This window comes from Struthio camelus, chromosome 2 (assembly GCF_040807025.1).
Source record: "Struthio camelus isolate bStrCam1 chromosome 2, bStrCam1.hap1, whole genome shotgun sequence".
Taxonomy (NCBI): Eukaryota; Metazoa; Chordata; class Aves; order Struthioniformes; family Struthionidae; genus Struthio; species Struthio camelus.
In genome coordinates, this window is record NC_090943.1 from 56,464,994 (window position 1) to 56,482,519 (window position 17,526).

Genomic DNA, 17,526 nt, shown 5'->3' on the forward strand with positions numbered 1-17,526 from the left:
GTCTCTTTACTGTTTTTTATATTGTAAATATAGAACTCAGGCAGTGTGGAAGTAGTTATGGAAAAGTCTTTGCACCTGACTGTTGTAATATATGTAAAATCCTCTAAATATTACTGATTTAATAATATCCCTAAGTATTCATAATGGAGCTTGATGCCCCTGAAGAAGTACTGAAGCATAAACGTGATTTCAGAGTATCCTGAAATTTCGGTTTATAGGTGTGACTTCTGTTTTTTAGTGTCATTAAAGTATGCTCTTGTGGGGAGAAATGAATGCTCTTGAAAAATGTTTAACCTGCTTCCAGTGATTGAAAAGACAGTAGTTTAACTTTAAACTACAGACTTTTATTACTATGCCCTTTTCAAAAAAAATGGATTTTGTATGATTGGCTAGTAATATCTTCTTAATTGTAAGATGTTCTTGTGGTATATGTTCGGTTGCCAAAGAAGTTGCTTGTCTGAGATAAAAGGATCAGCACATTCACAAAAAAAAAAAAAAAAAAAAAAAAGAAATCAGGTTCTCACCTTTCCGAGGTGCTATTTTACCACAGTGCAAAAATATAATAAACCTGAAAGGAAAAGTGACAGGGACACATGTCTCTTGGAAAGTTTTAGCTCAGAGTGTCTTCCTTGGTGAAACCTGAAGTGCTGACAGTGGCTTCTGTAAGTCTGAGCTTAAGGTATTCAGTATAGAAACTAGTATAGGAAAATAAGAGAAAATACAGAAAAACAGATGGCTTCCATATGGGAACAAGTTGCATTCACCATACAGAAATATGAAGTAGACTTTTGTGTGAATGTGAAACCTGGTCTTCCAAGCTATTTTAAATGAGAATTTTTCATGTTAACAGAAACACTAGAGGTGAACTATTGTAACTTCTCCTGGTTTTGAGGGGACATACTTCAGAGAGTATTTTGCAGAGAATGGAGTACTTCTACATGAGTAATTGAGTTCTCATTAGCTTTTCTGCAGCTACATGTCCACGAATTTCTAATAGCTCTGATAGTAGTCCATTAGGATAAAGAATGCAGCAATGCTATTTCTTATATTGTTTCAACCTTATAGCTTCTTGATTAGGAGAATGGGGTATGCTACTAGTAAGTTTACTTCTGTGCATGTACAAGGCTTAGAACAGAGGTGAGCACCGAGTGCACATCTTGAAAATGCCCCCTTCTAAATACCTCAGTCCAGAGACTAGCAGTTGGATTGCAAGAATCTGTTACTCTTGAAAAAGTCATGCCTTTGTTGAGGCCACTGTAACACACCCTTGCTGTTGCTGCTACTCTACCCAGCGATCTGGAGTGGGGGAGGGAGGGAATTGATATTTAAAAAAAAAAAAAAAAGTCTAAGCCTATAAGCCAAACTTAGCACCGTCTTCTGAGTCTTTGTTACCTGATCAATTGGTATGCAAATTTTGAAGTAAATGTGGTATTACTTGGCATACCTGAGGAACTGAAAAATGTTCAGTGGTGACTTACATTAAAAGTAAATGGTGAAGGAACAGAACTGATACCTTATGGTACCATGATGTATACAAAATTGTATTCCTAAGAGCAACATTATTATGATTTGTTGCATCTTTCTCTATGTTTCTAGTGCCAAACAAGACTTTTGAAATGTTCCTCAGGTTGAGGTACTAGCTTTGTGGAGAATTTCTATTTTCTTAAAAAAGCGTTCCTCTATGAAATCAGAAGGATTTGAGGAGTTGAAAGAGGTGTGAGAAAGTTTCCACCAGTTTTTGGATTTTTTTCAATTTTTATTTGCATCTCCTCTTTGAGAAACTTGCACAAACTAAATAAACAAGGGAAATGTCAAAGAAGCTGAATACAGATTTCTTTTTTTGATGGAGTTTTTATGCAGAGGCATCATTCATAGATCTTTTTCAAAATATTTTTCCGTTGCATCTTTCATCTTCAACCCTTAGATCAGTGTTTGCATCAGAGTAACTATTCAGTGATAGGATAGCTGAGGAGGAGGAGAAGCGAAGAAGGATAAAATAGTAGTGGTGATAGATATGCCATATGATGTGTGATTGATGCTTGGTTTGCTGCTGCTGTTGCTGCTGGCTCCCCGGGTTTCCCTTTTGATGGTCCCTTTCTGTAGACTTCCCTGTCTTCCGTGTCCTTTTCTTGCTGTATTGTTTTTGACTCTGCTGTATGGAGCAGAAGATAACCAGTCGCTTTATTGTCAAATTTAATTTAGAATTGTCATTTTAGTTGTTCTTAATTCTAGGTTGCTCATCTGCAGTGTTTTGTGTGTCAATACTCTCTCTCAAAAAAAAAAAAAAAAGCACCATAGTCTGCTTCTAGGAAAAAGTAGAAAAATGCACATCAAGAGCAAGAAGCTTAAAATTGTATTGGCATCTGTGTACTATCTAAATCTGTTGTGCACTGGAGCATTGAAAAATCATTGGTACAAGCATTGATACAAGCATGGCCTACTAGTATCTGCCAACTAGTAGGCAAATGCCTGAGTTTCTCAGTTTCTTTATACTTTTAGATTCTTAAGTTAATGGTTCTCAAGGTAATGGTGATGATGAAGTATTACTAAAAACATGCGCAGAAAAAGCTTGCTTTTCTTCAAGGAACTAGTTCTGTCCAGGTAATCCTAGTGAAGGGTGAAGTATTGCTTGAAAACTGTCAGTATGGGTGGCTGGCCTGAATATTGTGTAGAATCATCAGGTGTAGCAGAACTTGATTTTGTACTGTACTGTACTGTAGTTTTACAGGCTGGTTTTGTGTGGTTTGGCAACGTTCTTTCTTTCACCAATCTATAATTAGTTTTGTTTTTCTGAATAGTTACATGGCTTCATTTTTCTGTAGTTGTCTGCTTTCTTTCAATTGTTTGGCAGTTCCAAGAATTGCAGCACGGTTTATATTCACTCTAGCTACCACAATGTGTTTATAGTTTGCTCATGCATGTGCTTACATATTGTACGTGGGCTCCTAAGGTTGACAGGGATTTTTTTGTTTGTTTGAACAGGCAAACTAAAGTTTACTGATGTGCCTGCTACATTCCCTTAGTTTTTCTTCGGACTTCTCTATTTTCCTTATGGACAGACTGCCCGAAAGCTCACCAGATGGATTATGCTGTCTGCTTTCTCTGATCTTTTGCAGTGTAGAATCCTTCTAGCAGAATCCTTTTGCTCTTAGAAATTACAGGTGTTTCAGCACTATCTGTTAATAAACTGTAGATGATAGTGTCTGGCACAGGAAAAAAGAGAGAGAGAGGGCCGAGAGCCTAGAGCTAACTCTGGACTGATACCTGCTCACAATACCTAGTGAGATTTTGATGAAGAGTAAGGCTGAATCTCTATTCATTGGATCAAAGTTATTGATTATTGACTTAATCGGCTTACTCCTAGACGCTGAAAGAGAACCTAATTTCTTAAGAGTGGTGACACATTGAAAGGATTTTGTTGGGGGGATCAATTTTGAGGATTGCTTTAATTTTTTCAAATGTAAGTAAGACGTTAAGTTCTCACTTGCAAGAAAAATTATCTTGCTACAAAAGAAGGCTTTTAATGAGCTTCTGCTGTCTGCAGTTGACGCCTGTTTGTGAGAATAAAGTGTTGATTTCCTTTCCAGCAGTGCTAGACCTCTGCTATGCAGATTTTAATGGAACTTATTGACTCAACAGATGTTTGCACTTTACTTTGAATAGTGAAAGGAAAAAGATGTTTGTAGATGTTTGACATGAGCTTAATTGTAAGAGCTAGAACTGATGGGTTTCCTTCTTGTACTGTTATTTCCATGCTTTACTTTTTTAATGTGAATGTTTGTAAAAATAAGATTGAGGAGCTATATTATGTTAGAAAGATCTCGGGGCTTGTAGCAGTGTTGTTACACTAGATAGGGCAATGTGAGGCTCCTATTTTAAGAACATAGTAACAAAAACTGTCAACCGCAAAACATGCGGTTGCTGTCCCCTTCTGGGATGTGATAGGACAAGAGGGAGATATGTATTAACTGTATGTTTTATGTGTTACCTTCATATTGAAAACTAGAAAAAAGGCAAACTTTGTCAACCATAAAAAGCTTGTAGGAATTTTGAAGATGTTGATAGGGCAAGTCCCAGGCCTTCCCACAGGTGTCAGAGCCTTCTAGGAACTGTTGTGGAGACATGAAACAACTAACACCTCTAAGAGGGGGAAAACGTTTTCTTAAGGAAATACAAATACTTTACTGTGTTTATAGAGTAGTCTTTCAGTAAAATTTCTAGTTTTACACAGAATGATCTTATTCATGACGTGATGGTAGGAAATTGAATAGAATGTGACTAAAGAGTGTGCAGAAGTTGGTTAAAAGTTCTAAAAAGAAGCTGTTAGGCGCTTTATTGAAAGCAGTATTACAGCAGATGCAAAATCTTTTGTTTTGGAAGCTCTGAGATCTTTTCAAAGTAAACTATGTATAAAGGAAACTTGCCCTATATCTAGATATCTTAAAAGAACAAATTGACTGTGTGGCAATGTAAGCTTTGGAAGAAGCCTCATGTTCAGAATGTGCTGCCTATTGCCAAATATGTGTAAGATAAGCTAAAATGATGAGCTTTTGTTTACAGTGTTGATGACAAGTACCATTGCTGTCATATGCCTAACAGAGTAACTGTGCTGTTTCTAAGACTATTTTATGTTGCTTATAGTGTGATCAGTTGTTAACAATCTTAGTTAATCTCTAATGCTTCTTGAGAATTTTTAAAATAATGGAACCTAGAATGAGACTAGGGAAAAATGTATTGCATTCCTTATTTTTAGGATAAATTTGAATAGGAAGCTCCAAAACCTCGATTTAAAGGAGAAACTTGGTTTGGAATGGACAGTGACTCACTCGGTGTCAGAGGGATTTTTTGTTGTGTCTTTTTTTCTCTCCAGTGGTCTTCGTGAATACTTACCACTAATTTGTCTAGGCCATAAATCCTTGAAAAGTTTCCATAACATCTTCTAACAAACTACCAGTTAGTACCAATGTCGGCTGTGAGCTGAGCTCTCAGGTTGCGTGCAGGAGAGCCATAAAATGGTTTTAGGGTTTGCTGCTGGGAGACTGTCTTGTAGTTGCATCTCCTGTTGTTAAGAGGATAGGGTCTGTTGGTTTCTCAGGTAGTGGACCTGATGTCAGAAACAGTCATCTTTGGCCCTGATGATTTAGATTTGATTCAAATTTATTGTTCCTGGGCACAGCGTAGATGAATGAGAGCTGTAAATTACAGTGACTGGACAGCAGCAAAGGTGGCGAGCAGACTTGATGGAACACTAGGAAATGAGGATTTCTGAGTGTCAGTATTCCTCCTAAAGATTTCTTAGAAAGCCATTGATAGTGCCTTCTTTCTTTTATTTCACTCATTTGCGTGGGTATAACAGCTTGCTGTTGGCTTTTATTCATCAGTTCAGATGATGGATCTGAAAGTACCAGCTCTGCTGCTGGTTTATGTGGGATTTGACATTTTGCTTGGGGGATACCTATATTAAAATAGCATTGAGTGCCCAAAGTGAATGCAACAGAAGTCAGCTAATGCCAAAATTGTAATTGCTTGTATGAATTCCAGTCATTTGTGCCAAGTTAGTGTAGTAGAGATGATGGACAACTGTGAGGACTTGTGGGAAAAAGGTTAGAAGACTGATACAAAATGATAGTTCAAAAGCAGCGTAGGTGAATGTAAAGTGATATGTACGTGATAGTAGAAGGGGCTGCTCTAATTCTGTACGCTAATAAGCTGTGAAATTCTCTTACAGCTCAGGAACAAGATCTTGGGTCTGTGGTACAGTTCCATGGAGACTCAGTAGTCACCGGAAAAACAAATTGTATTTTGGAAATTGCTAAGAAAGGAGCTGAGGACAAGAAATAACAATGTGACGCTACGATATAGATCATGACTTGTTTGCCTCTTGAATGCTGTATATAGTTCTTATTCTCACATCTCCAGAAGATTATAGAACTAGAAAAAGTTTACAGAGGAGCAAAAGGGTGGTCAGAGGCAGGAAATGGCTTCCTGGTGATGAAGTACGCTATCCTCTTAAGCCTCTTATCCAACACAGGTCGTACCATACACCAATTAAGAAAACAGGTGGTGATTTTGAAATGCGAAACTCCTCCTTTTAACAACCGTGTAGTTAATCAGAGGGAGCCCTTGCCAAAGGGTTTTTGTGGATACTGAGTTTACATGGTGCTAAGAAGAGAGTGTACAGGTGCATGGAAAAGGAATTAATCAAATGCTGTTTAAGTGCAAAAATATTCCCATCTTAGGAGATGCCTGAAAGGTAAATTTTTGGTGGCTGGTAGAGTACTACTGTCTGTTTACTCAATATTATACACTCCCTTAGACATATGCTTTTGTTTCCTGCTGAAGGCAGGAGCTCTGATCTGAGTATATGGCTGTTCTTACTGGATAATGGCTGTTCGATCACACTGGTTTCCTTAGGGGATCCAGGCCCTCCTCTCTACTAGGTGAACTGATGCAGAAGTTTTCTTTGCTTGACAGCACTATCTTGTTTCTGCAGTGTGCTAAATGACAGTAAATATCCTAATGCAAAAGGTACTTGATAACAAGACCTTTGGGCTTTCGTACTTCTGTGGTATCTGCAGTAAGAGTTTGTATCCCAGCCTGTCAGCTTGCTCCTGTTCTGCTGCATATACATCCAGCCTCCTTCCAACAGCTATACGGAGCATTTTGTGCCGCCTCTTTGCTTCAGCAGGGCAGGGAAGGGGGGGCTGGAACTGATCAGCAATGCTTTGCTTTTTCATCTCCTCAGAGGAATGCAGCAGTAAAGTACCAAATGTGCTGAATTGTTACGACTCTGGGTACTAATATGAAATAAGAAGGGTTGTGCAAAGAGAAAACTAATATCCTGCTAGTTAATAAAGGAGAAGAGGATCTCAGTGCCACTTTGAACTGTAGTCTTCCTTTTTGTATCAGTATAGTGAAATCCTTGTGTTGGACAATTTGTAGTGAGAAACAAGTTTAAAGGGTCTTTGTGATATAGTTTTGTGGTTAAAGTATGTAAGTGCCATGTTGGAAAGCTAGTTGTCATCCGCAGACTTAGGTGATGCTGAACAGACACTTACCTTGCGTCCCCTAATTTGTTCTTTACCTTCTGGCTGTTTAACTGATGATTAATAGTCAGTTTTGCAAATGAAATGAATTGACACTGTTCATTGAATGTATAAAGTGATATAGAAACGTAAAATCCTCTAGGAGACGTTTAGAGTGATGAGCTCTTTCATTTTTGTGCCTTTTCCACTGTAAAATAAGAATAGTATGCAATAGCATGGTGGAATGAACACCTCAGAAGAAAATAAATACCTTTAAACATATTGCAGGTTTGGGTGGTAAACAAATGGTAAACAAAAGCTTACTGAACAAGTAGAATGAAAAGAAATATTGGATAACTGTTTATATTGGTCACTAAATGGCATGAAGGTCATACTGTGTATCATCATGAAATGAAGCTGTCACGTACAAGACAGAATGAATCAATGTTGCATTAAACACTGTATACTAAGCATACCAGATTAAAAATATTGTGGGCAACTTTGTTGATCAATGTAAGTAACTTTTCCTGTCCTTCTCTTTCTCTCCTCACTTCCACTCCTTTCTTCCTGGATTGCTGTTGTACCTGCGTGGATTCATTGCTGCAATGGTTCATATTCATCATCTTTACTGGACTACTTTTGGATATGTTCTACCCATGTCTTCAACACTGGAAATGATGGAAATACGTTGTTTACAAAGTAGCTGTAAGTATTATTTCCATATAGTGGTACTACAATTATTGTGGGACTAAACGAAACATTAAGGTTTTATAACTGAACTGCAGCTGAGCTTAGGTAGCAGCCAGGTGAGAATCAGGCAGGGGTAAAAGTCAAGGAGAAGCTATTGTTAATTTTTAGAAACATGATATCTCACCTGGCACGATGATCCGTAGAGAAGTCAACACTTCAAAGAAAAGTAATAAGTAACTTTTAAAGGCTATTGTAGGTTTTTAAGACACTTAATTCCTAATTCACGTCAGTCTATTCAGAAGTAGGAAGTTTGTGAACAAATTCGACCTTTTAAAAATCAGTACATTGGAAGTTTCACTTTCAGTCAGTATTGACATACCAGAAATATGCATCTAGTAACTTACTTCATTTTTTTTTTTAAAAGACTGTTTCCTGTTGGTAGTGCATAAATTCTAACATGAACTACAGCGCTGATGCCAAGCAAGACACTTTATACATCTTTCTGATTAGTAACATTTGTATTTCATTAACTAAAATAAATCAAAGTATAGATGTAAAGAGGTTGTAGACCTGCTTAACAAAGGAAAAAGTTATTGTCTTGTCTTATGTAACATTTCATACTGAACATTTTTTAAAGTTCTTAGCAGTAAACTATCCTAAATGTGAAGTATATGTAAAGGGGAGAGGAAGAGAAAGAAAAATAGCTTAATCAAAACAACTATTACATTTAAAACCAATCTTTTAAGCAAAAGTGTTACCTAGAAATAATGAGGGGGGAGTGAGCTGTTTCTGGTAAACCTGACATACTTTAAAAGGCATCTAGGTATTAAATGATGCAATTGATTAACGGGTAAAACTCTAAGGAAGTTCTGAATATGATTAGCTATCTTATATCTGGTGAAATGAATAGCAGTTGCATAGCCTTAATACATAGGAAATACTTGCCCTGCTGAGGAGGTCTTTAAGATATTAAAGAGCGCTCACCCGCATGTCAGGTAGTCTCCCTGAAGCATCGGCTCCTGTTCGGGGTTTTAGAACGTGACTGATTGTATTTCTCATATGTAGTGGTAGTAATAGATTGGAAATGTGAAACAGACTTTTTGGACTTGCTAAATCTTTTCAAGCCTTTCAGATGAGACTGTCGCTGTACCTAAGCCTGAACTGAAACAAAAAGCATTTTTAAAATAAGAGAGTTTCTTGATGACACAAGGCATTCATACTTCTGGAAAAGGATTAACGTTTGTTCCATTGTGTATTTGAATTTGAAGCTATAAAGTATAACTTTAGCTGTCTATCACTAGATGTTCCTCTTTTACTGTCTATATGAGTTAATGAATTAAGTGATACTGTCTTTTTTTTTTTTAAACTTGAAGGACAATTAATGCAGAGTATTATTTTTAAATGAAAGGTGAATTTGCAGTAGGATTAAATCTTTCTTTTCAAAGCAGTCTTGATATATTTGGACTGTTCAAATTTGTTTAAATCCAGTGATGACACCAGTTTAACACTTACGGTGGTGTAGCTTTGCTTGAGAATAATGACTGACTTGCTAAATGGAGAAATCAGTTATGTGATGTAGAGCACAGGGTCAATTGACTGGGTTTGTAAAGAAGCTAACTGCTCATGTATTCAGCACTTTCAAAGGGCTAATGTTTTTATATCCTTGCAAGGATTGTTTGCTTCAAATTCTACGTTTTTAAGAAAAAAAGATTTCTTAAAAGTCTAGGAGTCATTACTGTAATAAGTTTATTCTGTTGATTCAGTATTTAGGGAAAAAAAATCTGATGTCACATATCAAATTTAAAGCAGTCATACTTTATCCCATACACAGAAATTCTGACACAATAGTGCTTGTAGCATAACTTGACAGGAACAAATTCCTTTCCCTTTTTATGAAAGGAGATGGATCCAGAAATGAGGATCACTAACTGAAAAAGCGTTGAGAGATTATTCCCTTTCAAATCTCTAAACTGGACTTCTCTTAAGTACTGCAAATGCCTTAAATTAGTAGCTCTCAACATTGCCAGCCCTGAAGACGAACCTCTTGTGTTTCAGAATAATCGGGAGTAGCCCAGGATGTTTTTCATCTGTTAACCAATCCTAGCTGAAAAACTCCTCCCCCCCCGCTCCCTAAATCCCTCTGTCCTCTTGAAGATAATTTTAGAGAGGGGAGTTCAAACTTTATGCTCCAGTTCTGTGGAAATGTGTAGCGCTCAGCTCTGAAATTGGGATGGTGTCGAAAAACATCCTCTCAACTTCGGAGGGACATAAAACCTACTGTTTTGTAAGCTGAAGTCATTGCTTCATGTACCTTGTGCTGATTTCAGTATACAAACACTTGTCTCAAAAGTGTTCTCAGCTTCTGTAAAAGATGGTACTAAACTGCCCTATCTCATAGGAAGGTCCTCAGACCTGCTGTGACATGAAATGCGTTTTTGGGATTTTACTAGGAAATAGTTAAAAAGTAGCATGACTGATCTCTGGAGGATTGCAAGAGATAGTACAGAGAGGAGGAGGCGTTTCAAGCACTGTCAATATTTTTGTTAATGTGGGGAGAAGGAGAAATGGAAGGTGGCAATTATGGCTAATATCCAAACTTCTCAGTTTTTTCCGCAGTAGGAAATTTTTGAATAGCTACTACAAAGTAACTGAAATTTTGTCTTTGTGAGGGTTTGTTGAAATGCATACTGCATTAGCAAAAGTCTAGGTATAGATTTACCATGAAGGGCTTAGTAAAGGCCTCTGATTGTGTGTCCCAGGAGGAAAAAGGTGTCAAAGTTAGTCCCCATAATATTGGGGTGGTACTGCTGTGACTCTCGGGAGTGCAGGAAGGCTACACTGATACTACTTCACTGAGTTTCAAATGGGAGTTGGAACAAAGTTCATTATGTTTTAATCTGTTTGCATTTGTACCCTGTTGCAGTTGTACAGATATAGTGTTGTGATTGTACTTGCTCAAAATACTGTTAGCAGAGCTAATCATCTGTGCGAGGCTTTTGTCTAGCCAGTCAAAAAATCTTTTTTTTTTCCTATTAATTGCTGCAGTCCATTGCATTGGCTTTGATGTAGGCAAGTTAGGGTGTTGGGGGTGGGGGGCAGATAGCACCTTTCTGTTAAATGTGAGAATGAAGTTAACAAATAGCTAAAACAAAAAGGAATACAAGCAGTAAAAAGTTCAAGCCTTTATTTTAATTTTTTTCCAAATGTTTTTTAACTTAGCAACAGAAGAACCTTGAAGGATATGTGGGGTTTGCAAATCTTCCAAATCAAGTATACAGGAAGTCTGTGAAGAGGGGATTTGAATTCACACTCATGGTAGTAGGTAAGTGACTTTGTTTATTTTGAGTAGTTATCATGGGAAGTATTTTGAAATAGTTTTTAGAATTTACAGTGACGATGTAAATATTCACTGTGCATGATCTTATTAGCAGAGAAAGACCCATATTTTCTAGACTGTTAAGTCCTGAGCATTTAAAAATAGCATGTCGTCTGTTATGCAAGTGGATAAGGAGAAGGAGGAGAATAACGATAACTGTAGCTCCTACAGCCTGAGGGGAAAAAGGTTGATGTAGATCTAGTCTTAAAAAGTAACTGCTAGTAGTACATAATAGAAGTAATTTCAACTCAGATTTTCATTAAAATAAAAAAAAAAAAACTGAATTACTTTTACTATTGTAAGCACAACATGGCAGTCCAGGATCCAAAAGTAAAGTTAGCCTTTCCTTGCACATCACCAGTCATCATGATCCTGCGTATTTCTGTGGCCACGAAACTGTGCTACAAAGGCAAAGCTTTAATTTAAACAAACCTTTCTAGTTTGTATGGTTGCAGAGAAAACCAAATGTAAACATTGAGTTTCATATGGACTTACAGAGAATTTGAAACTACAGCTAGTATGGATGAATAATGGTGCTCATAACAGTTCGTTTAGGCTTCCTTGATGACCTGAAATGAGTATTTCCACACTACGCATGCTTTGTAATCCCAATTTGTTCTCTCTCCTACTCGAGCATCAGATTTCCCTTTTTTGCTTCTCTTGAGTACTTTTGTGATATACATATGTGATGGTCAAACAGTTCAAGCATCTTAAACTCTGAGGATAGTGAGTTTAAAATAAAAAAATTACAAATTACTGGATCGGTATATACGTGGTTTGGATAGATTGATAATACTTTGATGTTTTATCATCAATAGAATTGATGTTCTGTGCAGTCATTATGTCCATGTAATAGGTTACACAATTGTACTGCTGGTTAAGTTAAAAAATCTATGCCAAAACGGTGAATATGTCAAAACGGTGAATATTCTTTATAGATCATTATCATTTTCCTTTGATTGCAAAGTGCGTTAGTATTTTAGTTTGAGGGTTTTTGGAAGTTCCTTTATATTAAAGCATTCAACTCTATAATTTATTATTTGTTACAAAACTCTATTTAGTCTTAAAAATAAAACTTCGATTTATCCACAGGGGGAAGAAAGGGGAGGAGGAAGAGAGGGAACTGTCTTTGATAACTGAAAACAATGAAAATAGATTAAGTATTGTACTGAAATGGGGTATAATTTGTACTTCTAAGTTTCATTCTCCTGACAAGCAAATCAGTTAAGGCACAAAGAGTAGATGTAGTGTATGCATTAGAACTGTAGAAAGTGTGTGAAGTTACCATAGTGTTCTTACTCATCTATAATACAGTCTGATGCAATTGCACTTAGAGGAACTGTAGAAAATAGTAGCACTTAAGAGAAGTTGGTGTAAAATTAGATGGAAAATAAGATGCTGATCAGAAAATTTTGGTGCTAGTCCTATTTTTCATATCTCTTTTTCTACTTACTACTAAGATTTCATTCATTTATTCTGTAAGCATATTTGTACCCTTGTCATGAAGAATACAGAGGGAATTGTCAGTAATATGTTCTATAGAAAACGTTTCTGAACTAAAAATGCTTCCACACTCCACCTATCTCCCCTGCTTCTTGAAGTGCAGAAGTATCAGGTATTTGTCTTTGACAGTGTGAACATGTCTAGGTATAAAAATCAATTACGGCAATTACAGGGCACATGCTCATGCAGGTCTCAGTGCATTTTTCACTTTTATTTTCTATTTTATTTTAGTTGAGTTAATAGAAAACAGTACACCTTTTCAGAGTGCTTGAAGGTGAGCGTTGAACATCTTGAGGAAAGACTAATTTTGTTCTGGGACTTCAAAGTTATACATCTGTCAATAGTCTGCCCTGAGACAACTATTTTAAATATGAAGATAAAATAGTGTGTATTACTGAACACTTGTTTTATGCTCTGCATTGAACTGTAATATGCAGTTAGATTTTTAGGATTGTACTTACCAGTTGCTGCATTCATGCTTTGTGGTAGTGTGCTCTGACTTGAGTTGAGGTCTTTTAGCAGATATTACAGTATGGTTCTGTAATTGTAAAAGGAGTTATCCATAATCTACCAATTAAGAATTACATGTATTAGATTGTAGTGCTAATTGGCATATGCTGGCTGAATAAAAATACTGTATGTATCATAAAATCATCTAAAATATTCTCCTCTTTCAACTACTGGAAATCATGTTTCCATGGCTTCCTTTTTACTGTAGACTGCACAATTACTGGTCTGCTGGCTGTGCTTTATTTATAGATACTTCAATGTCACTGTGTTATCCATTTGTTCTGAAATGAAAAATGAGAAGAAATGCTTGTGGTTGCCAAACAGATAAAAGGAAGAAAACAGATCATGTTTGGAATCCGATTTCTGTGTCTGACTGTTTTCAGATGTTTGAGGATGATGTTACAGCTAATGTATTACTTTTAAAATCGTTTTCCAGTTGTTCAGTTAGCCTAGAATTATCATTTAAACTGTACTGGATTTGCATAGTAAGATAACTGGCCTCTCTGTCTTAAAACGTGTAGTATACTAAGTCGCTGAATCAGTGTTTTGGGTGACTTGCCAGTGTAGTTGTACTGACTTGTAGAAACAATTTATTTTACAGTGTAACTATGTACGATATTTCACCTTTTGTCACTTAAGTAAGTACAGCATCCAACAAAATCTAAAATTCTCTTTTATCCAGTGAGAGTTTTTACAGGGAAATCACTTTTACAGAATCTTTATCTAAAATTTTCCTATGTGCATGAATACATGAATGTATTCTGTAAGATGCGTGTTCCTCAAGCTGCCAAGTTACTGTCATTGTCCTGCAGATGATGGGACTGTCCATAGCAGTATGTAGTGAAATCACTCCGCTTGCTGCGCTTCTATTGTGTAGAAGTTGGAGAGTGCTTTCAAAATTAGGTGTCCATAAAGCCTAGTAATTTTTGAATAGCCTAGAATATGGTTTCTGGGACCGCGTGCAGGAACTAGATGCTCTGTAGTGGATCTGATCTAAGTTGGTTGATGACACAGCTTTGGGAGTCAATGTATTTCAGCCATGCGGGCAAATTACTGTCCTGTAACTTGATCTTTGGGTTACAGACGACCCAGTAAGATTAGTTTATTCAAGGCTTATAACGGTAATGAAACTTTTTTGGGAAATAGTTACTAATTACCAGGTGTTCTGGTATTTACATTAATTCTAACTAAAGGGTGAAGTATTTGTAAAATATACATGTATATAAAAATATAAATGGTAGATGTAAAAATAGATCCTTTTCATATTTAATGTTTTATGAATCATTAAAAACTTAACCTCAACAGAAGCTGGGATTACGCTACAATATTTGGCCATAGTAAACATTTCAAACCACTCATTAGCTACCTATACTTGGTTTTTTTTCTAAATTGTATTGTTTCCTTTTGTAGTCTTTCTCAGCTTTTTTTAAGAAAATGAAGACTTAGAAGCTCTTTGTTTTCCTACTTGATCAGTTGTAATTTGGACACTGCTTTGCGTTTAAATTTTCATGGGACCGTGAATTCAACATTAGTCCTATTCTGAAAGTCTAATCAGTGATTAAAATTAAATTGTGTTGTTTTTGAAATTCCTTGATTTTTGTAGAATAAAAACTAGCAAGTGGCTCCTCTGAGGATAAGGTGTAAATCACAGTAGACTCGGCATTAAGTTGAGTTTGATTCTTGATACTTTAAAAAGAAGAGGTTTAAGTAGCATTCTAAAACAGCTAATTCTGCAGCTCAAATATTTAAAGTTCACCAGTGGGGGAAAAAGGTCAACTCTGTCTCTGCAAGCTATTTTCTTCACAATCTTATGTAGTCTCTGCAAATGTAAGATACTTGTTAAGGTAGTTGAGAATCCAATGTAAATATTTGGTTTGTTTAAAATCAAAATCACAGTGTCTGTATTCCTTTTTTGGAGGAAAGTGCCTGCCTAAGTCAAAAAACTTCCAAAAGTACTACTGTCATTATTAGTAGCTCATGGTTAGAGGAAAATCTAATTGTGAAATAGTGGTTATGTCTGTTTATTAATATGGTTACATTACTATAAGTAGTAGATGTGGTTTTCTCCTTTTTATTTTAGTGTAATGAGAGATGGAAAAAAACGCTACCGTTGCTTTTCACTGGGTTCTTTTTCTGAACCCTGAATCAGGAAATCCCTCTTTTGTTTTTGTCGTATTGAAATTAATATTGGTAGCATTTGATTTTAACAAAAGCCAAAGTAGATACAAAGTCGTAACTCATTCTTTTCCCCTGTAGCGTCTACCTGCTTAGGAGTAGTTATCTGGGGTAGCTTTGCATAGAGCTATATACTTAAGAAGTTCAAGCTTCACGAACCTTACAGGAAGCTGGACTGTTAATTTTTTTTAACATATTCTGACTTGAAATGCAACATCCTTACAGTCAAGTGACTTTCCAGAGGTCCTTTCTGTGTGGTTCTGATTTCTTGAACAACTTCTTGGTAGCTCACTTTGACTCTGAAAACTGTTTTGAAATATCTAGTGTAGTAAATTGTCTGTTTTGTTTTCTAAGTGTTGCTTTAGCCTTGTAGGTCACCTGTAGATTACAGCTTAAAGGAAAATGTCATACAGAACTGTGATACTGCGTTTCATTTGTAATTATATGCACACACTAAAACGTTTTGGTTTAAGCATGACTTTTTGGCCTGGACACAAAGGAAAGGGCTGTATCTTGCAAGACTCGGAGTGAAAGTTACTTTAAAGAGAAAGAACATCTGATTTTAAAATGGCTTTACTGGTCACAGAGGAACGTTTAGATTGGTTTAATGTTAGTACCTCCTGGTGATTGATCATGTTCTTATTAGCTTTACCCTCTTAATTTGTTCACTTTCTGGTGCACAACTGCATTTTAAACAAAAACAAAACCATTAAGCATATGAGGCAAGATAGGGTTATAATTATGTGTAAAATAACCTGTAGACAGGCAATACAATTAATGGATAGCATTTTGGGATGTTCCCAGTCCTTGCTGACCTGCTGTGGTTTGAAAAGTCAGTAGTTCCTATACTGCCCCTACCATCACAGTATCTGAGTATATGTTTGTCCTTTGGTTTGTCCTTTATATTTGGCTTATTAGGATTAGAGGAGAAACTACTGCTGAATATTCAGTGCCTAACTCAGCCCTTATCTTCAAGGCCTCTAGGCTCTGCTGCAGTGCAAATAAAGCTTAAATTAAAACATACTTTAAACCTTGTGGAGAAAAAATGAGTTCTGACCTTTACAGTCATTTCTTAGCTTCTCGAGACTGTGTTATTTCATTATTCAGATATTCAGCTTTTCCTTGTCTATGCAGTCAGGGGTATACATACACTGGCATTCATGTTTTAGAAACAAAAGCTTCCTAAGGAGAACAACTAGCAAAGCTTTTGTTTTCTTCACTCTGTCCTTTTTCCTTGCTCCCCTTTTACTTGTAACTTCACTTCCTCAAAGTACCTCCGTTCCTCTAATTTCCTCGTACTGTCTAAAAATGGTGTCATATTTTCCTCCATCACCTTGACTGTAGCTCATTTTGAGCTACTTGCATGATAGCTGACTGGCTGTCCAGTACTGCTGTGCCTCTTGGCCCATGCCAGGTCAGACCGCAGCCTTTCAGCTCCCAGGGTATCCTTTCTGTGAAGGAAAGTACTTGTTTGGGTTCACATATTGTATAGACTTTTTTTTAAATGGTGGCTGTAGAAACTTGCAGATATGACTCCCTTAGGAAACTAGATTTTAAAAAAAAAATTAAGATTTGAAGTTACAGGTATTCTGCTCACAGGATTATGTGGTGTCAGCAAAGTACAGAAATAAGAAAGGTTCTCTGAAGAACTTTGCAACCTAAAAAAAATTGTTACATTTCAGGCACTGGATCGCTACAGTGTTCTAGTGACAGTCTCCAAAGAATGTTAAAATTGATAGCTTAATAAGTATTAACTTCTGTATAGCTGATGAGACACAGAAGCAAAATATGTTGAATGCAGGAGAATTGGCAGAGATAACGAATGTGTGTGTATGTGTGTAAAAATCAACATGGAAGGACAATTTTACTTAGAATTAAAATGAAAATTGGTGAACTAGCTTAGGAGAAACAGATTAGAGAAAAATACTTACGTGGAACATAAGTATTGTAACATGGTATAAGTTACAGCTGGCATGAAGATGGCTAATGCCATTAAAATGTTAATTATACAGATAAATATTGCAAAACTCCACAGTGCTTAAAAAAGGACGGTGAAGATGACACCTACGCAATGCAGGGTATTAATAGCTCATTAGATACTTTTCTTGAAATTCTTGTAATCCAGGTATCCATTAGAAACCCAGTTTTAAATACGGATAGCTGTGAAGCAATTCATACCATTTGTAATAAGTCTGACGAGGAGACAATACATGAAATTGACGAGCAGTGTTTCTAACAGGCTCCTCA

The 17,526-nt window shown here is 36.4% G+C and overlaps 1 protein-coding gene across 2 annotated transcripts in view; it reads left to right on the plus strand.

Moving 5' to 3' along the window:
* The first annotated feature begins 10,939 nt into the window (after positions 1 to 10,939).
* Positions 10,940 to 17,526, plus strand: part of SEPTIN7 (septin 7) — a 63,819-nt gene continuing 57,232 nt past the window's right edge. For both annotated transcript variants that reach the window (XM_068935888.1, XM_009679683.2), the window contains exon 1: positions 10,940 to 11,037. In XM_068935888.1, the coding sequence (XP_068791989.1) occupies positions 11,028 to 11,037 (10 nt within the window). In that variant the 5' untranslated portion in view covers positions 10,940 to 11,027. The remainder of the gene's footprint in view (positions 11,038 to 17,526) is intronic.